This window comes from Meles meles, chromosome 11 (assembly GCF_922984935.1).
Source record: "Meles meles chromosome 11, mMelMel3.1 paternal haplotype, whole genome shotgun sequence".
Classification (NCBI taxonomy): Eukaryota; Metazoa; Chordata; class Mammalia; order Carnivora; family Mustelidae; genus Meles; species Meles meles.
Genome location: NC_060076.1, coordinates 14169161 through 14192569, shown reverse-complemented (window position 1 = coordinate 14192569; position 23409 = coordinate 14169161). Strand labels below are relative to the sequence as shown.

General features: G+C 50.6%; 1 protein-coding gene across 5 annotated transcripts in view; it reads right to left on the bottom strand.

Annotated features, from left to right (window-relative positions):
- Window positions 1-228: 228 nt before the first annotated feature.
- CDK5RAP2 (CDK5 regulatory subunit associated protein 2) overlaps window positions 229-23409 on the bottom strand; it is a 168752-nt gene continuing 145571 nt past the window's right edge. For 4 of the 5 annotated variants that reach the window (XM_046022623.1, XM_046022625.1, XM_046022627.1 and 1 more), the window contains 10 exons: window positions 22898-23014; window positions 20833-21022; window positions 19704-19825; window positions 18406-18654; window positions 15622-15699; window positions 14333-14598; window positions 12403-12546; window positions 5328-5454; window positions 789-835; window positions 229-324 (listed from right to left, as the gene is read on the bottom strand). In XM_046022623.1, the coding sequence (XP_045878579.1) occupies window positions 268-324; window positions 789-835; window positions 5328-5454; window positions 12403-12546; window positions 14333-14598; window positions 15622-15699; window positions 18406-18654; window positions 19704-19825; window positions 20833-21022; window positions 22898-23014 (1397 nt within the window). In that variant the 3' untranslated portion in view covers window positions 229-267. The remainder of the gene's footprint in view (window positions 325-788; window positions 836-5327; window positions 5455-12402; window positions 12547-14332; window positions 14599-15621; window positions 15700-18405; window positions 18655-19703; window positions 19826-20832; window positions 21023-22897; window positions 23015-23409) is intronic. The other variant, XM_046022624.1, reaches the window with a different exon arrangement.

Here is a 23409-nt window from a genome sequence, read left to right as displayed (position 1 = left end):
GAGGCCGCCACAGTGAGGCCACAGCCCTGAGGTACAGGGCCCAGCGCCCCAGAGCTTGGGGCCTGCTTGAAGCCTCGAGCCGGGCATCCGAACGCGGTCTGACGACGCCCCTTAAACCAACTTTAGGAGAGAAAGCACAAAGTGGAAAGCAGATTTCCTTCAGCCAGACAGTCCTTTTCTTCCCTCAATAAATCGAAACCACACTTGTAACAAAGCCACAGCGGGAGCTCAGTGGGAACCGCAAGCTTTATTGGCTGGAAATTCTCCTCAGGAGCCTGGTCGGCTGGGACTGGATGCTCCTGGATGGGCACCCCCGGGCCTAAGCTAGGAAAAGGGAGGGAGAAAAGGAAAATTTTAGGTCCCATGGAGGGCTTCTGAAGTAAGACCCCCAGCAGAGTTAAAGGCGGAACTGTTACTCTGAAACTACTTTCAAAGACACACTGTTTAATCACTAAATATTTACAGAACCCAGCGCCCATGAGATCTTATTATATCCCCTCATTCGAGAGATGTTTATCAAACGCCTACTACGGGCCAGGTGCTGTTTGCTGTACTTCTCACTCATAAAAACAGCAAACAAATGTCATAATTAGAATAAGCCCTGAAACCACGCCATGATAAAATGAACCCTTTTCTGTGCTGCTGGCGGGAAAACGCAACTGTTTGTGGAGGACCTGCGTCCTCGTGTCACCTTCAGCTTCACTTTTCAAAAGAAGTCCTTTCCTGCCCTGCGCCCGTCCCCCGTGCCCCAGATGGGCTTTCAGTGACAGAACGCAAAGGGGCATTACCTCCAGGTTTCCTCTGGCCTTCCGAAGGATTTTGTGGGTTACGACCACTGAGAAGAAAGAAAGAAGAGGACCGTTAGACACGGACGCTCGGGGAGATGCTGTAAAAGCCAGCTGCAGGGAGGAAGCACCCCCTGAAGCCCAAATGGGTCAGGAAGACGTGTGGACAAGCCCGAAGCATCTAGACCCGAGAGAGGTGTGCAAGGCTCCATCCACCCACCATAAACTCCAAGACCAAAGAATCCATGGGGGACCAGAGTCACCTCTTCGAGGTCATGCTAAGCCACAGGCTCACAGCAATACCATCCCATGTTACAGGCCTGGCAAGGCCTGTGGATGCCCAGGCCCCCAACGTGAGCCCAGGGCTCACATCTATGGGTCTGAGGGGCGATGGTGGGCAGAGAGGCCTGTGCCTGACTGTCCCCCACACACTTTGGTCTCCTAGGCCCTCTGGAGGCACAGCTCTGGGAAGGGGGTCTGCCCAACTCCCAAGCAAGCCCATGTGCCAAGGCCCAAGGCAAGGGCCACAGGTAGTTCTAAAAAGTCAATTTTTACCCTTAAAGCAGGAATTTGAATCAGATGGGGGAAAGCATGAACTCTGGGCATTTTTTCCTCCTTAGGTGTCCTTTAGCTGGGAGAAGAACTTGACATGGTCCCCTGGACGGGAGGATTCCAGGGGTTCCACGGATCAGACGCTCTAAGCTGTGTGCAAGGCCAGTGTATCAGAAGCCCCGGGAGGAAGCAGGTGCCTGCCTTTCAGGGCAACAACTGTAAAGTGAGACCACGTCCTCCCTGAATCCTTCTCTTGTCCAAGACACACACCAGCAGCGGTGGGAATGTTGCCACTGAAGAGATTCCTGGCCCAATCAGGGGTCCGTTCTAAAAATGCCTCAGTGAGGATCATGAAATCCATGGGTTCTCCAGGTTAGACAGAATCAAGGTTTCTGGAACTGCGCCTTTGGCCAATGGTGCCCAAGGAAGAAACAGACTCCCCATCAATGCACACACAGCACAACTCCCCAATGGCTCGTTCAGAACAGGGGCCATGTGGTGGCCTTGGGAAAATATTTATTTCTTGCCTCACAAAAAATTTCCATTGAAGTAACAAAGTCTGTTTGCAATCTGTGACACCGGAGTGGGCGGGGGGAGGAGAGAAAGACAGCCAGTGTGGGCTTTGTTCTTAACTGGCCAAATTCGATTTCAGAGGTGCCCACTGTCTCTCTGCACCCTCCCACCCCCCGCTCCAGGGCAGGGGTTCTGCACCTGCGTCCGGGGTTATGCTTAGGAGGGTCCCAAATCCCTGGAAACTATGTGCGCGTCTTTGCATGTGTCTGGGTAGATGCGTTCTGGAGAGAACTCCTACCTCTCCCAGGACTTGCGAAAGCCCCTGTGACCCAGAAAAGATTAGGTACCCCAGGTGTGGAGGTTTAAAATCATACCAAAAGCACAAGACTCCGCATGAAGAATGAAGGCTCACCTGCCCCAAATGTGAAAGGGCCTCACATCTGAACGGTACTGCTCACCTTCCAGAGCCCGGAAATCCCTGCTGCCAGGAGAAGCCCAAGACAGAGCAGTAACAAGCTCATCCCAAATCCAGGCGTGCCTAGTGCTGAGGCGGGACTCGAACCCAGGACTGTCCAGCTCTGTGCAGGGCTGCCTCAGCAGAGGGCTGACAAGGAAGACACCAGCTTCGGCGTCTAGCTCGTGACAGGCAGCTTGCCAACGGTGACCTCAGGGAATACTGCAAGCCTGTCGGGGCAGCATCCCTGGGTCAGAGGCTGGAGGGGAAGCCGTGGTTCCCCGTCACATGACAAGGGAATGGCAGGGGTCCTTGGGTCTCGCTGTGACAGTTTTCCTTCCTTTCCCTGCAGACTCTGGGACCAGACGAGGTGTTCAGCTTGACCCAGGCAGAGACCAGCCCGGGCCCTCGCTCTTCCTGGTCACCACAGCGGAAGGGAGGGGGCAGAGGAGGGGACATTACACCCACTTTCGCTTCATCCCTCAGAGCCAGGAGCAGACCTGGGGCTGGCAGGGTTCAGGGCATCTCCAAGGGCCTGACTCACTGGGAAGAGCTGAGCAGCCTGGCACCGAGTCATCACAAGCCAGGGTCGGCCGCCAGCCGGGCCAGCGTGGGCAACCTCTCACCCGGCTCCGAGCGGAGCGCAGAAGGCACGGAGATGGGTGACACCGCTTCAGTGGGGACAGCGGTCCCAGACCTTTGTGGTTCCACGAATGGTCTGCCACCTGTACACAGACTCCAGTCTGAACTCACGGGAAAAGAAGGCAGAGAACTAGCATTTGTTGGGTATGGGCTCTGTTCCCGAAGAGTACAGTAAAGTTTAGGTATCATTACCATCCCAATTTACAGATAAGAAAACAGAGGCACTTCTTGCTAAGTTGTGATTAGAACCCAGGCCTGTCTGGCCAGCCCGAGTCCTCTGGGGTTACAATCTCTGGTTAGAGATGAGGAATCAGAAGGTCGGGGCATTGGAGTCATTTATTCCAGGTCACACAGGGGTACAGAAATCTGATCTGTGCTCATGAATGACTCCAGGATCCCTGACGTGGGGCTCAGAGGCGGGACCCACCATGGGAGCTTGCCCATCTGGACCTACTGACGCTCCCCAGATCTCCTCACCGGCATGAGGGGTGAATTTCACGTGCCCCATGACTGTTTGGGGGCTGCCACAGAGAGATGCCACTGCAGAGGCCCGACTGTCCCTGGACTTGGCGGCTGTGCAAAACTGCCACTTCCCATCCCCGCCCCCCTGGGGCTCTAACCCAGTGCTCCACAGCTGCCTCACGCATGACCACGACCGGCACTGTCCCCCAGTGGCCCCGCCAGTACTCCTACTCTCTGAGTGATGGGAAGCCCAGGCCAGAACCCCGTGACAGCCACCACTCGGCCAGAGCTGGCTCCTCTGTCTGCCCAAACCATCCCCTCCCCTCCATGCCCCAGCCCTGCCAGGCATCCCTGCTGTCATCAGGGAGACCGCCACAGCCCCTGCAGACGTCTCTCTGCCCCCTGGCCCCTCCCTACTCAGCCACAAGGACCTTCTAAGATGCAATGGACCACATGGGCCCCCGCTGCTCATTCTGGAGTCTGTCCACAGGCCCCCTGTGACCTGGTCCCTATTTAGCTCTTTCGCTTGGTCTCTCAGAGCAAATCCCTTGGCATATCTGAAGTACATTCCTGAATACTTAGTTCTTACCCTCGAGGCCACCTGCCATAATCCTGTCCCTACCCTCCTCTAACTCCTACTCATCTCTCAAGACCCCATCAGTCAAGAGCCTTGAACCACCTGAGGCCGCCGGGGACACACTCAGTGTGTCTCCCTGCAGCTGACTTCTGCGTCTGCCCATTAAGTAGAGTTCTGTGCTGGCAGGAACCACCCCGTTCACCTCTGTACCCAGAGCCCGGCACGGGGGCAGGGAGGAGCAAGTTAGCACCTGCTCCATGACAGAGCCTCCTTCCGCAGTTCCAACTCTGCTGGTCTCGCAGAGTCTGTTTTCAGAAGGTTCCGGGGTTGGGGGCTGGGGGGAGAGTGGCTAAGGAGAACTCCTACCTGACAACCACCTATGTTCTGTGCTTCTCAGAAATGCCCCCAGAAACGCAGGCCTTTGATAAGAGAGCAGCACGGGGCAGGCCGGCGGCTCCAGAGGAAAGCGCCATGGTCGGCGGCCCTCCCAGAACAGGGACAGGGGACAGCGAGGCTTGCCCAGGGCTGCGATGCCCACAGGCACAGACAGAAACTAGGCAACTGCCACTCCTCTAAATACTCGGGGTGCGGTAGTGCTGCAGGTTTCTACTGGGGACAAGGAACTGCTCCGAAGCTCCTGGATCAGAACGAGCACTGACGTTACAAATGTTATTTAGCCTCTCTGAGCCCGAGTTTCCGTATCTGCCTTGAGAAATATTTCTCAAAACCACCCCCTCCCCCTGGAGCCTTGCGGCCGGGCCAAGGCCGTCCTTCTAGCCCGCCCGGACCAGTGCAGCAGCCACCAGCAAGCTCCAGTCCCAGCGACCCCTCCCGCCTCAACCTTCCACCTGCAATCTTATTCCAGCCACGTGAACTGGCGTGGGCTTCTCACACACAAGACCTTCTTCCTTGCCTCTCTGCCTGTCCATGCTGCCCCCTTTCCATCTGACCCACACCCACTCCTTCCTGAAAACTCAGCTCAGCTGTCCCTGCGTCCAAGAAGCGGACCCTCCAGGACAGAAGGACACTCTTCCCACGCCCCTCTCAGTGTTCCCTGAGTGGAACACTGAGTCCACACCCATTCCTGTCCAAGTACACGCCATGCGCCTGTCTCCCCAACAAGATGACAGTGGCTGGCAGCACGTGGCCTCTCCACTGAGGTCTGTTAAGTGAATTTATTTGTCTGCAGGTCAGAAAGGACAAAGTATGAAAGGAAACCCATAAATAGGAGGCAGGATGACAGGTGATCTGGGCTCCCAAGTGGGTGTCCAGGACGGGGTTTTTAGTCCTCAGAGGCGTGAAGTGGTCAGACACGGCGGCCCGCCCCCAACCGCTCACTTACGCTGATCAAAGATGACTTTTTCCTGGTGCTTGCTCAGCTGCAAAAGCTTCACAGAGTTTTGCAACTTCTTTTCTTGTTCAAACAGCTTTTTGTGTAGTTTGGTGATCTCTGCCTTCATTTCTCCAGTCTCAAGAGAAAAGGAATTGGTAAAATGAACAAAGAATACAAAATATCCTATCACATAGGAGAGAATTAAAACGCACACAAAAAGATGCTCAACCTTACTAACAGCAATATTTGAATGGAAACTAGAAGCCATTCTCTGCTGGTCAGACTGGCAAAACCAGGCAAAATCCAGCGGGGCCAGGGTGTGGGGCGAGCATTCTCGCGAGCACTGGTGGGACTGCCAATTAGCACAGTGCAGGTGGAACGGCCAGCAAGACTTAACCAAACTGTAAGATGCGCTTAACCCTTTGATCCAGCAAGTCTACGCTTGGGCGTGTACCCCCAGCAATAACTCTGTGGGTACACGACGATGCCTGTGTTCCTAGATGCTCAGCTCCGCACCTTCTTAGTAGAAGCCAATAAACAACCTGGTTTGCTTCCACAGGGGTCTGCATAAAGAAATCACGGTACTCACATACAATGACATAATTTTGCAGCTATTAACAATGATGTTGGAGGGGCACCTGGGAGGCCTCATCGGGAAGTGGCTGCCTTCGGCTCAGGTCATGATCTCAGGGTCCTGGGATCGAGCCCATCATGCTCCCTGCTCAGCGGGGAATCTGTTTCTCCTTCTCCCTCTGCCCCTCACCCCTCACTCACTCTCTCTCTCAAATAAATAAATAAAATCTTAAAAAAAAATGATGCTCCAGAACTCTATTTATTGATGTTGAAAGATCATAATTAGTGACAAAAAGAGCCCAGAACTGCTATTGTATACCAGGCATTCCTGTTTCATAAAACTGAATACACAGATCTATATCCGCAGATGTGTATGTGATGTCTAAAACATGTGATGAAGAGAGAAAAAATATCAAAATGTTCACAGTGACTTATCTCTGAGACATGATTTGGAAGATCTGTTTTTCATTTTTAAAAATGTATCAGAATTGTTTGAGGTGTTTTTTTTTTTTTATAAAAACTATAATGCTCATTAAAACAAAAATTTTAATGATAAATTTTAAAAAGAGAATATAAAAGTATGATTAGGAGAGTATGATCCCTGGTGAGCTTTCATCCTTCAGAGGTGTGGGAGAGAGCGGACGGGTGGCAAGCCAGAGTTCCCATCACATGAAATGTACACACCCCACAGCTCCCGTGGCCAGTCTCACAGAGTTAAGGACACTCCTTTCTCATCGCCCCTCCCGACTGTAAGATGTGCCGCACAGCCTACACTCTGCGACAGGGAGAGACCTCTGCTCCCCAAAGGGGAGACGTCGGGCTGCCCGCTTACAAGGAACCCCACTTTACTTTGTTCCCAAACTTGTTTATGGCGGTTGCACTTGCAGTTCCGGGATTTAATTAAGCATTAAGTAAACCCAGGAAATGTGTATATGGAAAGAGAATTGGTTGCATGAAAACTAACATATGCCTCAGGAAAGACCTGATAAAGGCAAGTCACTAAAAACCACATTTCTGGCAAATTAGGTGTGGGTGAATCAACTATGAGGGGTGTGGGAGGACCGTAGTCTAGAGGAACGCTGTATTCGGGTTGCTTTACAAGCGTCTGTGCTTTTTCTTCAGCTTAAAGAAACAAAGATCGGAAGTGACAGACATGCATTATGGATGTGGTTTATCAAAGAAAGGAGATGTGAAATTCTCACCAGCAGACCACATTCAAAGAAGAGGCCCTGGCCCCACATCAAAAGAATGGCAAGCGAATGTACATTTTACTGTTTTCAGTTAAACTACGCTGTTTAAGGTATGTATCATCTCCTGATTCCCTGCTTTAACCTACTTTCAAGATTAGCCAACTGTGTCAGCTACAAGACGTCAGCTGTTCTTCCAAAACAGAATGAATTTAAACTTCAGGTTTTCTCTGATTCTCTTCCTCACACTAAGAGCCCTCAAAGATATGTGTTCAGGTCATGGCTTCCTAGACCACACATTCTGGGACAAAGTCATTCTCTGCAGCTATAGAACCGGGATCACCTGACCACATTTGTCTAGAGTGAAACGCAGAGGGGATGAGGCCTGAGGACGGACCATGGTTTCCTCACCCCTGCCTGGCTGACCTCTAGTCCTCTGTCAAAAATCAGCTTGGGCAACTTCTCCTCCGGGAAGCTTTCCTTGAGACTCCTCCCTACCAGAAGTCTAGGTTGGTTACGGCTCCTTTGGGCACTCGCTAGGCTCAGTCCTTTCTTCATCATGGCCCATTTTGTGTTGAATTTAATTGATCATTTACTTGTTTGCTGCTTCTCCCGAGACTCAAGTCTTCCCTCTGATCCCCAGCACCTGGTACGGTGTAGGTGCTGTGAGACCCTTTGCCGACTGGTAGGTTAAATTTTCACCCGCTCTCCCAACACAGCCTGTCCATCTTCTACCCAGCACTTAAAACGAGGCATTTTAATTCTGCATGTCTGCTGTTTCTCTGAACTAAAATCTTCATTTTTACAGGATGACTGCACTGTGGTGAAAACAAGAGGGCTCCAAGACCGGCTCGGTCCCTTCCAGCTGTGATGATGACAAAGCAAGGAAGTCTCGGTTCTCACGTCTGGAAAAAGGTAACACAATACCTCCCTTTCTGGAGGCTCCCATAGGGCATGAAAGGAGATGGAGTGTGCACAGCACAGTGCCTGACACTGAGGAGAACCCAAGAGAGCGACTCATCCCTCAGGCCACGGAGCCCCGCTCAGAGCTGGGAGCCATGCCCCTCCCAGGAGGCCACCCACTGATCGGGAGTGTTCGGCCTGCCTCCTGGAGCTGGCTTCTTGAATTGTTTTTCTGTTTTATACTGAACAATCTCAAACATTCACAAAGTAGAAAGAATGGGATAATGAACTGCTGGCTTTAGCGATTACCAAACCAACGCCAAACCTGCTTCATCTATGCCCCTGCCTATCCATACCCTAAAAGTATTTTTTTTTTAAAGATTTTATTTATTTATTTGACAGAGAGAGAGAGAGATCTCAAGTAGGCAGGGAGGCAGGCAGAGAGAGGAGGAAGCAGGCTCTCCACAGAGCAGAGAACCTGATGCGGGGCTCGATCCCAAGATCCTGGGATCATGACCTGAGCCAAAGGCAGAGGCTTTAACCCACTGAGCCACCCAGGCGCCCCCCTAAAAGTATTTTTAAACTCATCCCCAGAAGCCTATCATATTTCATGTCCGTAAGATATTTTGGTATATATTCTAGAAAAAAGATTCTTTAAAAAGAAAAAAAAACATTGTCACCACACCTAGAACAACGACAATAAAAGAAGATGTAATGTGTGTGTATATATATATAAATATATACAATGGAATATTACGTAGCCGTCAAAAATGAAATCTTTGCAATGATGCAGATGGAACCAGAGGGTATTATGCTAAGTGAAATAAGTCAGTCAGAGAAAGACAATTAGTATGATCTCACAGGTATGTGGAATTTAACAAACAAGGCGGGATTATAGGGGAAGAGAGGAGAAAAAAATGAAACAAGATGAAACCAGAGATAGAGACAAACCATAAGAGACTCTTATTCTCAGGAAACACACTGAGGGTTGCTTGGGAGGAGGGGGGGATGGGAGGGATGGGGTAGCGGGGTCATGGACAGTGGGGAGGATATGTGATATAATGAGCCCTTGGGTGTTATTTAAGACTGATGAATCACAGACCTGTACCCCAGGACATTACATTATATGTTACAATACATTATATGTTAATTGTACTTAAATAAAAATTATTTAAAAAATAAAAACTGCTTAGTATCATCATGTATGTCAGGAGATACATTTCCCTGAGCCCATCATTTTTTTGAAAAACTGGTCCAATTCACCAGCATCCAAATGAACTCCACGTTTTGCATTTGATAGGGCTCTTAAGTTTCTTTCAATCAGTGGTTCTCAGGGCTACCAAGAAGACTTATAAAAATACCACGGGGGCCCACTCCCAGACTTTCTGATTCAATTGGTCTGGGGTAAGGCCCTAAAATTTGCCTTTTTAACAAGTTTCCAGATGATACTGATGCTGCTCGCCCAGGGACCATAATTTGAGAACTGCTGAAAATCTGGAAGTTTTACTCCCCCTTTCTCCTCTTTTCCCCCAGGATGAAAAGATGTTCTACGTTCATATTGTACATTTCCTGTCCGACCTAGAATCAAACCATTTCTCCAAGGAGTCCTGGTTCCTGTTAGTGGGAAAAGGTATTTAGAAACCACGATTTGGCATTAGAGGTGCTCATTGGTACTGGAGTGGACATTTTAAAATACTAAACCTAAGTGTTTTTAATAGGAAATATATCACATACTGATATTTCCAAATCAAGGATGGCAGGATTTTTACTTCTTTGTTTTAAAATTTTTATCTCTTCCCTGATAGTAAAAATCTTAACCTACTTAGCTATTTGTTTTATCCTGTAATGGAAATTTAACAGTTTTAAAACACCAGTACCAACATCACATTAACAGCATCATCACTGAAAACAATTAAAACATTTTTTTCAGTCGTTTTTGCCCTCAGAGTACTTCTACTAGGGATATAGTCAAATTACTGTGTTTTAGTCTTGAAATGTTTCCTTTTTGCATGGGTATGCCTTCAATACTATATCTATAGTAAGATTTGTTTCATTTTGCTACCAATTTTAAGAAATTTTTTTTCCCATTTTGGTTTATTTTTAATTATTTAAAGCATTTATACAGTTTCAACATCAAATTTACAAAACGAGATCTTTCCAGAGAAATCTGCTATCCATGCCCTTCTTACCTCTTCCTTCACACCCCTACAAGTAGCCTATTTTCTTGTTATTGTTTAACCTTCCAGTTAAACAAAATTTTTATAAACAAATATGTCTATATATTTCTATCTCTTCCCGCAACTTTCTTAGATAAACCAATGTATATGACACACACTTCCCAGAGTAATTCTAGGGATTGCAGGGGATGGTATATTAAATGCAAAAGGCAAATTAATGACACTCAGAGAAAACCCTAGGTTGTAAAAAAAAAAAAAAAAAAAAAAAAAAAAAAAAAATGGGGTTCCTGGCCGAAAACTTGTAAATCTGCTTTACACACATTTCACACTAAGAAAAAGGCACTGTATGAAACACAGGCAGGGACAGAAAAGTGGCTTGAGGCAATTTAACACCTCACAGGGGGTCTGTGTACACCAGCAACCGTATCAGACTGACTCCAAGGTCCTTTTTCTGGCTCTAAAATTCTATGATGCTAAAGTGAGCATAATCAATTATATGAGAAGTGCCTGGAAAGAAGGGTGAGTCATCACAAGCACTGGCCAATCCCTGGACTAGTTTGCTGGTGGGAGGCAGGGGGGATGGATGTGACTATAATTTATATGTACACACACAAAAGAAAGAAGAACTATATTCTCTCTATTTAACAGACATTACTGTGTACTGAGGACAAAAACATTGCATCAAGTTTCATCCACATTGTGCTTTAAAAATCACATGGGCAAGTACTTGTTTGGGAATATGAGAAAAAAATTATTCACTAAAAAATATGAACAAAATAAACATGGCCCTTCCTGGGAAACAGAGAGACACAGACATTAAATAGACAAATATATAATTTGCGACATATGATGAAGCAGAAGAGGGCACTGGGCCTGGGTGACCAGGGAGCCCTCTCTGACCCTGAAGTAAGATGGAAGCTGAGACGGGAAAGGTGAGAAGAAGCCAGCCAGCCAGCCAGGAGGGAGCCCGGGCAGACAGACAGTCAGAGCATCTGTGTCATCGAGCCTAAGATGGAAAGAGCTCGGTGGGTGAGCAGAAAATGAAAGGCCAGTGTGGGTCTGGCACCCAGTGGGCCCTCTTCCCCTCCATGGCCCCACTGGCTAAAAGTGGCCTTAACATGATTTCCCTGCAAAATGACTGGTTACCTACCTCCCCGAGCTTAGTGCACCCAAACTTCTTCCCCAGGATCCCAGAGGGAAATCACAGGACAGGCTCATTAGAACCTTCTGAGCAGAGAGAGCTGTTTCGCTGCTGCCTCTTTGCTACGGCTGACAGATCTGAGAGCTGTCAGAAAGGGTTTAACTAGATGAGTAACGACAAGGAATGCAAATTTCCCTCTGCCTTCCTGCTGGCCTTTGGCAAAAATTTATAGGTTAGATAAATGCAGGGGGCAATATCTATCAGACCGCCAAGCAAAGTTCTAACCCTTCCTTCCTCTGCATGCTCTTCCTTCTAGGAGGCTTCTCGGATGACCAGAGTGGTTGCTTTCCGTGGCATGATACCAGCTGTCTCCTGCTGATGAAAATCCAGGGAGGGCCTCCACTCTGCCTGACTCCTGGTCTGTGCCATGAAAGATGGGGATGAGGATGGTTGTGGGATCACCCATTCTTAACTCGGTCACATTCAAGTTGCTGCAAAGTCAAGCTTTCGAGGGAAATTTCAATGATTTTATAAGAAATGATTTTCAGTAGTTAAAAAAAAACTTTCTAAGTATTTAAAACAGATTGAAACTAGAACCCCTACAGTATGACTCTGAAAGCTACCAAAGGAATATGATGGTCCAGAGAAAGGCACCCAAAATGCAAGAGATTTAGAATGGAAGGGAATGAGCTAGTCTACAAGGACAAACTAGGACTTAAAATCTACAAAATGAAAGCATGCCCTCTGGATTCAGATACTTGTGCTGCCCAAACCGGCTCTGTCACCTCGGCTGGGCCTCAGCTTCCCTGTGTGTAAGACACAGTTAGGACTTCCCTCCACAAAGACAAGCTAGGAGTGTGGCCATGGTCAGTTCAGGACCACAGGCCGAGCCCACAGGGGTGCCGGGGGAGAAGGCAAGAAGACATTTGAAGCAGCCAGCACAGTGCCTGACACGTCACCCTTAAACACGGCACCTCCCCCTCCCTCTGACGTGTTCCCCAAACTGAGGGCACATCTGCCACGAGCAAAGGTCCCGGGCTGGAGACCGAGACACAAGCCCCAGTGGCATCCCGTAGCCTCGGGGTCCACGTATCACCACGTACCTGTTCACACTGAAGCGTGCACTGGCCATTTGTGGGGAGTGAGACCCTCCAGAAAAGTGTCAATAATCTCGCGGCCTCTTCGAGGATCAGCTTGGCTGTGCCCACACTGGTGACGAACCTGCTCAGAGGTGCCAAGTGTGGACCCTGCACAAGGGGCGGGGTGGGGGGGGTAGAGAAGGTTGTTACATGCAGCTCAAAAAGATTATGGACAAGCCAGCTTTAATGGGCAGCATAAATCTCCAGACCGTAGGCTTGTGCCCACATGCTGGGTAGGAGCCTGGTGCCAGATGACACCAATTTATTGTTTCTAAAGACTAGTGAATCACAGATTATGAGAGGATTTCGGTGGTGATTTTAGCCCAATCAATAACCATGATTAATAACTACCTGCACTAACTGTATTTACTATGCCAAGCAGAGGGAAGAGGGTCCACGGAGGGCCACTGGCATTGCTCCACCCCACGGAGCCTCTCCTGAAGGCAAATGGTGCCAACAGCAAGGGATGCAACAAGAACGTTTCTGTCTTCAGCAGCCCCAGCTAAACAGCTCTGCGTGTTGCCAACATGAAGTCGGGGCCTCATAAAGCATCCCTCACCCTCTGCCGACACACGCGAACCCTAACTGGGGGATGTCAAGGGCAAGAGAAAGCCAAGAACACGAGTCAGAGAAGGGAAAACAAAATACATTTTAAGAAGAGAAGAAAAGAGCACTGTCTCCACAAGTAATAAAATCACTACAAAATAAAACGATGCCCTCGTTTTAGCGGTCAAATGGGCAAAAAACCATTTGTAAATAAAATCACTCCACGAAGAACATGGTGTAGTGAGATCCTCTCACTTGTAAATGTATTTTTGACAGTAGAGCCTCAATAGTTCTCCCCAAGAGCCCTGAAGGGTTCACGGCCTGGGAGCTTCCACAACAGCAATTCACCCCTAATGAACTAATCAAGGATGCCCTGAGCGATCCGTTTACAAGGATGCTCGCCACACCCTAAATGTTGAAAACAGGGCCAAAGAGTAAATAAGTGGTGTTATAGCCACATACGGGCTTATTTTTCAGCCAGTGAAAGTTCTAGAAAAATACTGAACAGGATAGGAAAATTGCTTATATGTTAACTGAGTCAAAATATGAAATTCATGTGGAGTCAGTTTTACTGAACTTTATGAATGAGCGAAAGAGATTTGTGTATATGCGTATATATCAAAATTTTAAGCGCTGAACACTATGTGATGTTTTTATATCCTTGTACAATAAAGATTATGATCAGAAAAGAACAGTAATCCTATTAGCATTTACTAATTCATTCAACAAACATTTACCACGCACCAACAAACATTTACCACGCCCTGTGCTAGGTAGTAAATATGCAACATTGAGTAAGAGAGACACTATCCCTGCTCTCTTAAAGTTTACTGGCTAGTGAAATGTAAATTACAGAATGACTTTTACAGTAGGGTAAAACAAAATAAAAGAAAAAGGCAAATCAGGTACCAGGAAGCCGGGGGCCTCACTAAGGACCTGAGAAGAGGGACTAGAAAACGTGACCCACGGAAGCTTGGTGGTTGGGTCCAGTCTGGGAGGACAGAGAAAATGTGACCCCCACCCCTGGAGGAAGTGAGTGAGTAACTTTATGACAAGCACCTGGCACACAGGTCCTCAACAAAAGGTAACTTTAAAGTGAGGAGGATCCAGTAGGATGAGGCAGGAAGGAGTGACCCCAGGGAAGAGATTGCACGAACAGAGTACAGACCTCAGTAACTGTTCCTCCCATAAAACAGCCCCAGACTGGACCTGACCTCTGAGCTCTCGTGGGCTCCATTTCCTGGTCCCTCTTCTCAGGACCTTACCGAGGACGCAGGCATCCTTTGCCTCTCAGAGCCCTCAGGCGGCCCCTTCCACTTACTGCTCACTGAGCGGTCGGTCAGGTTACCTTTGTTCCCAACTCTGGGCTTGCGGGCCGGGGAGCCTCTTGGATCTGCAGGGCCATCTCAGCAAAGAGCTTCTGGCCCTGGCCAATCTGCTGGCACAGGGCCTCATAGTCCCCAGTCAGGCCCAGGACATGGCAGCCACTCGTGTTGGCCCACAGGTGGTGGCCAGCAACCAGGTGGGACACACATGGGTTGCTGGTGACCGAGCTGCCACTGTTGCAGGAGAGGGAGTCCGTATCATTTCCAGAGAGCGGAGTCGTCTCTGAAGCTACAACACGAGAGGGAAGACGTCAGAGCCATCTGGGGCAGGATCCTGTGTTCGATGAGCTGCATTCAGCGATGTTGAAGCCAGGTGCGAGGACAGAGAAAGGCCTTCAGGCCCAAATGCCACCCGTCACAACACTGGGGGAAAGTGGCCTGGGACCTTCTTCTCTCTGTTCCCCCACCCTGGCCTTATTCGTCTGATGGGAGAAGCTCGATTCAGTTCAACCAACACTTATCAGGCACCCCCTCTGCAAAGACCCCTGATCTACACAGACGAATCAAGCTAGTGTCTGCACTCCGTAAGCCCGCGGTCTCATCAGTCACCACGCGGGAGGTGTAACAGCACGATGACGAAGAGCCAGAGCTCAGAGGAAGAAGTAATCAATTCTCTGTGCAGGAAGAGAGATCAGGAAAGGCTTCCTAGGAGAAGCAACAATTGAGCTGGTTGAACAAGAAGCAAGAATTACACTAAACAGAGGTAAAGCCTGTTGCTTTTACCTTTGCATCAACGAGAGTACAGATGAGTAATTCTGACGGGGGCCTCTGGAAAGGCGTTGCACCAGGAAGTCTGCATTCAGGATGAGTCTCAGGGCGGAAGGGGAATTGCCAGGGCAGAGAATGGGACAAGGGTGGCTTGGAAAAGGACGGAGCCGTCCCACACGGTCCCAGCAAAAGAGTGTGGGCCCATCTGCAGGTGGGGACTCCTCTGACTAGTCACACGCATGCAGGAGGACAGGGCGGGATGGGCCCACCGGGGCGCACGTTGGACGCCTTAAAGCCACACTGAGGTGCTCGCACTTCCATCTGAGGCAGCGAGGACCTGGTGATGTTGCTGAGGTCAATAACCCCGAGGAACCGATAACTGGCATCGGGGAGGAGCTCACCAGCTAGACATGCTGAGAACATGAAGACCCAAATCCTGACAAACACTCTCCTGATTTGGGACCAGGGACCCCCTTTCATTCCATTTAAAAAGTCCTACTTCCAAAGCCAACCCCGCCGGAGAAACCCAGACTTCAGCTTCTACCTGATCGTGGCGGCACCACCAGCGTGGAATCAAACAGGTCACAGGAGACATCTCTCGCCGTGGGGCACGTGTCCCCACCTACGAGACGCAAAACAAGAGACAGAAAGAAAACTGTCATTGGCATTGGAGAAAGAACGGAATGAGAATAGAGTAAAGTACCAAACCCACACAGGACTAGGATCCCTTCAGCAGGACCCCAGGCACCAAGACTGAGCAGCCCCAGCGTCCTCTCTGGAAGGACCCCCCCGTCCAGCAAGTAAGCAGGCAGCTTCCTGGTAGGTGGCCAGGACTAAGGGACGGAAGCATGGGGTCGTGGGGTCCTGGGGAGGGGTGCTATCCCAGAGGAGGGAACATAATGAGGGTGCAGGAATGAGCAGGTACAAAGGCACAGAGGCGTGAGCCAGCAGGACGCACTGAGGGGGGTCAAGCAGGTGGGAGGCTGAGCCCAGGGCGCAAGGCAGGGCCACGGTGGGACGTGTGGCTGGAAACATGAGGACTATGGGGACCCCCTCGAGGGCATCGGGCAGGGCAATGCCAAGCTGAGGCCAGTGCTCTGGACTGGAGGAGTGAGTCCGGAGGTTGCTGCGGCTACCCGAGCAAGACAAGAGGGACCCAAAGCAGAGTTTAGGAAGTGGAAACGTCAGGAGGTAAAGCCAGTTGGACGCCGTCCAAGACGACCACCACACCATGAAGTCTAGAGAGAGTGCAGACGTCCGACTCTCAGGAGCGCCGTGGGCGGGACGGCACTGTTTCAGAACTTGGGGAGGAGCAGACAACAGAGGGACAGGGACAGGAGGTGACCCACCCGGCACTAGCAGAGTGTCGGCAGCAGAGCAAGGAACGTGCCCAGCGTCTAGGCCTTAGGATGGCCCACCAGCTCCTTCCCACCCAGGCACCAGGTCATGGGGCACCACCGGGAGCCACCTGCGACTCCGGGTCCAAGGAGCTGGCCCCCGAGGGGGATCACTTTCTGCCAAAACCAGTCATCTTTAGAGCAGAACTTTCGAGTAAGTGCACTAAATACGATCCTGAAAAGGCTTGTGCAGAGGAAGGGAGGCCGCTGCTGCCGGAATTCCCACCTTCACTGGAGGACACCTTGGCACTGAGGCAGCCCTGTGGATTCTGAACACACTGTCCTGAGTGCCTCCTGCGAGGCTGCCCCACGGCTGACCCTAGACAATTTCCAGAAGCAGGCGAAGGTTGTTCCACGGCCGCCTCCCCTCAGCTGCCCCAGTTCTCCCTCCCAGACAGCCCTGGCCCTGATTCGTCCTCCCTGCCCTGAACTCCCCAGTGGCCCCCACAGACCCATTGGTCCCATCTCTGCCACATCCTAAGTAGGGCCAGGAGCAGACCTATATTTAAAGCAGAGATACCACTGCCAATGGACAGCCCATGCAGAAGGCGGCAATATGGCTCCTTTCCAACCCTCTGAGATTCCGCTGGTAGGATTTTTATCCTAAGAATGCTGTTTAACAGCAAAAATCACATTAACGTCAATGTTTATTAAAGCTCCAAATCAGAGACCACTTTAATAATCACCACGGTAATGGTTTCGTAACTGAGGATCATCCGAAAACAGTAACGAGGAAGCCCGTGCAAAAGGGGGGAAATACTTTTGATGTAATATTGGGCAAAAACAAAGACAGGAGGCAGAATGGCACAAAACCCAATGCGAATGATTTAAGTTCATGCCTGCACGGGATCGCCAAATGAAGAGAAATATGCAAAGCAAAATATCATCATTCTGTAGAATCATGAAGGAATTTTTTTTTTCATTTTCTTTTTTTCATAACATCACATCATCTTCTGGTGAAAATTTTAAATTCCTTATCAAGGAGAGATCAATAAACCAATCACTACAAGTTCTAAAGCATGCTGACTGGGTGCTCTCTGAGAGATTTTAATTTTTTTAAATTAAAGGCAATAGACAGAATTCCCAATCCCAGAAGAGACTAAGTCCAAACTTTCCTATAGTACCTGTCTATAAAGTGTGCAGACACTCCCTGTCCCGCGGGATGTGCGCACCCCCTGCCCTGTGTGTCTCAGGACACCTGAGGCTTTGAAAAGCCAGGTGCTGCTCCAGGAACAGCACTGGTCTTGGGAGCTGAAGAGTCATTTCTAGCTCCAGCCCTCCCACCTACTTGCTGTGTTGCTCTGGGCAAGTCCAGTACCCTCTCTGGGTCTCAGTTCCTTCAACCACAGAGCAAAGAGGATGGCCCGGCCAATTGCCTAGAGCCTGACAATTTGCTGGCTTATTCCTAGCCCGGTGCTGGGCAAGTGACAGAGGAGTAGCAGGAAACCCCTGTCCTTTCTCTGCTATCCTACACAGCCCAGTAAGTCTAGACAATACACCTGTGAGCAAATGCAAAACAGAAGCAGTTTTCGAACCCACCAGGATGCTTTTCGGCTCCTACAAAACACTGAGAGCCAGAGTAAAATGTTTAGAATCTCTCTGAAAGGCCGTAGTACGAGGAACTAAAAAGGATTTTCAGTGATGGAGTGCTGTGGGCAGGGCTGAATGGAAGCGGGGACGAGACTGGAGGTGATGAGAATGCTGGTGGCCCAAACCCCACTTCCCTCCACCAAGAGGCCCCCAGATGGAGACTACACTATGCCGCCGAAGGTGACAGCTGAGCAGCGGTCAGGCCCCTGGCTCCTGGGGCAGCAGGTGGTCTGCTGTCAACGGGGGACACCTCCGTAGGGCAAAGGCACCAACCAGAAGTTCCCGTGTCCCACCGACACACACAGGGCCGCCATCTCCATGAGGAGGCACAGGGGCAGTACCATGCTTGTCCGGCTGCGGGGGCCACTCCGGGATGGGCAGGGTCTGGAGAGCCACGGTGAAGGCTGCTTCGGGAGCCTTCTTCCCCGCCATCGCCAGCTGCTCCTCCAGCCTGCCCTGCAGCGCCCTGTTGGTCTCAACGCTCTTTTCCAGCTGCCCCCGCAGAGCCTGGATCTCTGTTAGGAGACCACGCAGGTCACTGAAAGGGTCCTGCCCCCTCCAGCCTTCTCCTGATGCCTCTGCTCCGGCCTCTGCAAGCAAGAGCAAGGGGAACACCTGATGGCTTCCGCCACCAAAGGGTCAACCATCAAAGGAGCTCCACAGTGTTTTAAACCCACCACCACCCTCCCCTCCCTAAGAACTAGGTACAATTTAAAATAACAACTTGAGTTTAAAAACAAAAATATTGGCAGACTTAATTGCTGCTATTCCACAGGCTAAATAAGAGTTGGAAATTAATTTTCGCTTCTGGCCATAAAAGCCTAGCAAATTGCACACCAAACCCCGAAATTATATCTAGTAGTAATAAAATCTATTTGGGCTAGAATTACAGAATGAAAGCGGCTGATTTTAAGAACCACAGTATATTAAAAAGGCACAACAGAAAGAATAAGAAAAGCAACTTGAGGAGAAAATGGAAGGTGTGAGGTGACCCTTTTCTAGATAAACTTTCAATAGGGAGAAATCATCTGGAAAATTAGTTTAAAAAAAAAAATGCTACCACACCTCAAAACTGATTCTAAACATCAGAGTTCGCAGGCAAGTCACTCTGATCTGGTATCTGTCAGAGGATCCAGGCCAATAACCATTTCCACAGCAATGCCCTGCATGTGGTAGGCGCTCCAGAATTATTGGCCAAGTGAACGGGCAAAAAGAAACGCACTCTAGCAGAAAACTCATAATCAAATTATTCCTTGAGTGTCTGCGACGTCCCACGTACTGTGGTAGGATGCTTTTCATAAATGATCTCACTGAATTTTCACAACTCCACAGATCGCTATTAGGAGACACGTTTCATGGAGGAAGAACAGGCCCAGAGGGGTGAGGTGACCCGCCAAAGGTGGCACAGCCAGGAGGCGGGGCATTGAGAATCCAGCTCCTGAGCGCAAATCCGTCCACGCTGCTTCAGAAGAAGAGGGGGTCAGAGGGCTTGCTGCAAAGTGTGTCCCCGGTGCCCAGCAGGCCAGCGAGGGCTGTGAAGACAGCGTTTCAGGACAGCCTGCGGAAGTGAGCTCACAGTGTGGACACAGCGGACACAGCAGCCCCAGGACGGGGTGCGCCTCGGGCCAGCGCGCAGTACCTCTTGGCCTCCTATGCTCCTCCTCCAGCCTCTTGTACACCTTCAGCTCCACTCGGAGGGACTGCAGGAGCTCGTTGTTCTGGGAGAGCAGCTGCTGCCTCAGCTTTGCCTCCTCCTGCACCCTGGAAAGGCCCCACGGCCACAGGAGGAGATGTTAATTCTGACACCCAGGGGCAGACTCTGACTCCACAGAACAGCCCTTCCACCCACAGCAGCCGGCAGAGTGCACATGAGACCAACGGGGTGGGTCAGGATTCCTGGCAGGGCCCCTCTCCCCTGAGGGCCACCCTGGGCCTGGCCCTGTCCGTGTGCTACCCACCCCATGCCGTCTTCCCCGCCACCCGACGGGCACGTGCTTTCTGCTCTTCAGTGCGCCGAGCCAAGGAAGCGAAGCTTACAGGGTTACGGCTTAGCCAGGGGTGCAGAGCTCGGGAGGGACCCGCACCATGTGACGGCACGACAAGGATCTTGCTAGGTCAGCGCACCACCCTGGGCGACCAGGGGTGATGTCGGTAACTGAAAGAGCAAGGCGCTCACGAGCGCTGAGGAACAACAGGAAACACGTGGGACAGGACAGGGGCGAGGGCAAACTGTGCTAGGGACGCTTGGTATGGGCCCTTTAATGCCCAAGTGGGCCTCCTGCCCCTCAGCGCAGAACCTCCCCACGTCCTCCCGAGGCACGCCGAGTGAAAGCCGAGGCCTTACCATGGCTGCGAAAGCCTGCGGGCCTGGGCATCTCGCAATCTCTCTGCCCCCATCTTCCCTCCAAGTGCACCGGCCTCCCTGCTCTGCTCTGCACAGGCCAAGGGCACCACGCCCCAGGGCCCCATCCCTTTCTGCCGCAATGAGCTCCCCCCAACCCTGCTATCTGCAGAGCTCATGCCCCTTCGCTGCCTTCGGGTTGAGGGTCAAATGCCGTTTTTTTCAGAGTGGACTCCACTGACCTCCCCCGGATAAAGACCAGCATTCTGCTCACTTAGACGATTCTGCTCCACGTGCTTGATTCCCGCCTGACATCATGGCCTGACACTTGCTGGCCTTCCCGGCACTCGGGCAGGAGCCCACACACCCTGCTCTGTGACTGGATGCCTGGCATGGCCAGTGGGGACGGGGTGCTCCTGAGCCTTACCTGCTCAGCTCACTGCGGCTGCTGCCCACCTCCCGGAGCAGCTGCTGGTTGTGCCGCTCCAGCTCGCCGACCTCCCTCTGCAGCCGCTCATTCTCCCCCTTCACACAGGCATACTCTCGCTGGAGGAGCTCGAGGTTCGCAGCCTTCCTGGAGAGGGACTCTCGTAACTTTTCATTCTCCTTCTGTTTATCTGCAAACACAAAATAGCGCCACTGAGAAGAGACACCATTTGTTTTTTCCAACCTTATTACGCAAATACGGCACTTCAGCTCGAGCACTCCAGGAATACAAAGCAGAATGAGATTTAATCTGGCATTTATGATTTTGGCATTCCAATTATCTTATGCATTTTGGGCAGATAAATCTGTCAACATCAAGGCTGCAGATTAAACGTCACTGGGATGGAATGGGCCTGTTTAATTTTCTATACAATAATGGGCCGTGCAAACCTAGTTGCTTTGCCTTCGCAGAGCAAACAGTAGATATAAATTACTAGACAGAGGCAAGAAGCTGCCCCAGACTCCGGCAATGCGTGTGAGGGAAGCCTGCAAGCCCCCATCCACTCCTCAGACCAGGACAACGGCACCTCTCCCGAGGAATAAAATGTGCCCACGGCCCAGAAATAGGCAGTTAAGGGTGTGACCTGGGGCAGAGAGGTGTGTTCCGTGCACTCCACGGCCCACTGGCGCCAAAACCTCAATGGAGTTTCTTGACTTCTCTGTGCCACAGTTCCCCCACATGCGTCGTTGTGAGGCTGAACTGAGATACTGCACACAAAGGGCTTAGCTCGAGGCTTCCCAAGAGCTCCCCAGGCCGGCTCTTCTCTGGGCTGCTGGTGGCGGTGGCTACCAGGTCCGCAGCTCTGATGGCAGGCCTTACACCAAGACCTGCACGGGTATCATCTGATTTCACCTTTGTAGCAAACCTCCGATGAGGTTCTATTTTTTTCATTTTCTAGATCGGAAACAAAGGATCGCAGAGGTGAAAACTTCCCCAGGGTCACAGAGCCAAACAGGCCACAGCCAAGATGGAGACCCAGCTTTTCTGATGCCACCCTTCTCCACGGCATGACGATTTTTGAGCAAGTGCCCCCTCCCCCCTCAGACTCCAGCCACACAACGCTTCCTACAATTCCTGACTGGTCAACACTCTCCCCGCCTCTCACACCTAGGTTTTTGCCTGCTTTCCTTCCTCTATTTAGAAGGCCCTGGCTCTTCTAAACCTTAGGCACCGTGGTTAACCCCTGCTTAGCCTGCTGGACTGAGCTCTTAAAGTGGAGTCTCTCCTGTCTCCAGGGTCCTGTGCTCCCCAAGCCCGCCTTTGTCCTGGCTGACCCTCATGCTGGCCTGCCATGGGTTGCCTGGCTGTCTCTCCCATCCGACCACAAGGCCCTCGAGGAAAGGGACCAGGACCCATTCTTTCTGTATCAGTCTATGCAGGCCCTGACACATTTGCTGAGTGCGTGATCTTCAAAAGCCTCGATTCTATCTCTTATCCAAAAACAGCATCAGAACCCTCCAGAGAGAATGGGAGAAACCGGCCCAACTCCTAGCTCTACAGATTGACCAGCGGGTCAATTCCCTAGGCCTCAGGTTCTTCTCTGTAAAACATGACTAATAATTCCTCTGTCCAGAAACATTTTAAGTACTGAGAGATAATGTAGGTGAAAGCTCGTCAGGGGCTAAGCTCCAAAAAGAAACAATTAAGAGAAGGGATCCTCCTATGAAACACTGGAAAAACCTTCCTGATAAGAGGGAATCTCTGGATGAGATTTTGGCAGTAAAAGATTTCGGCAGTAATAGATTTCCAGTCTTTCTGTCTTCACTGTAACCTGTGTGCTTGCTAGAGACGCTGTGCTGAGGGCTTCACAGGGCTGACTGTCACGACAGCTCCACGAGGTCCTATTTCACAGCTAAGAATACTGAGGTTCAGAGAGGTTAAGTGAACTGCCCAAAATCACAGAGCCACAGAATGTGAACCTGGGTTGGTCAGACTCCAGTGCGTCCTTCCCATACCACAGAGGGCTCTGGGGGTCCAGACTGCCGGTGGCTCCTTTAGTTCCTACCTCTGGATCCCTTGGCCAGCATCGTATTGAGAGCCTGGTTCTGCTTCCTCAGGAAACAGATCTCTGATGTCAGAGAATTATGCAGCTCTGATCCATAAGCAAAAGCATTTGTAGAACCTATAAAAATATACATAAATAGTGATTTATGGTCACCAGATCAATATGGATGGAACTTTCTAGAAAACAGTTTTAAATAACGAGGAAACACAGCATGCAATGGAAATCATTCCAGATGAGGTATCATCAGAGCCCAAAGGGAAATGAGAGTGAGCATGAAAGAGGTGGCAAGAGCCGCACCCCCATTCTTACCTCCTACACATGAACCGAGGTAAACAGGTTCGTTTCTGCCCTCCCCAGCAGACGTTCCTCTACCACCCCTGCTCTGAGCTGAAAGTGGAGCCATCCTCAACACTGCTCAACCAGGCGAACATGACTGCTGGTTCTTCCTCCCAAATGCCTCAGACGCTGGCTCACTCTTCCTCTGTCCCTATAGTTCAGACCTTATCAGCGCG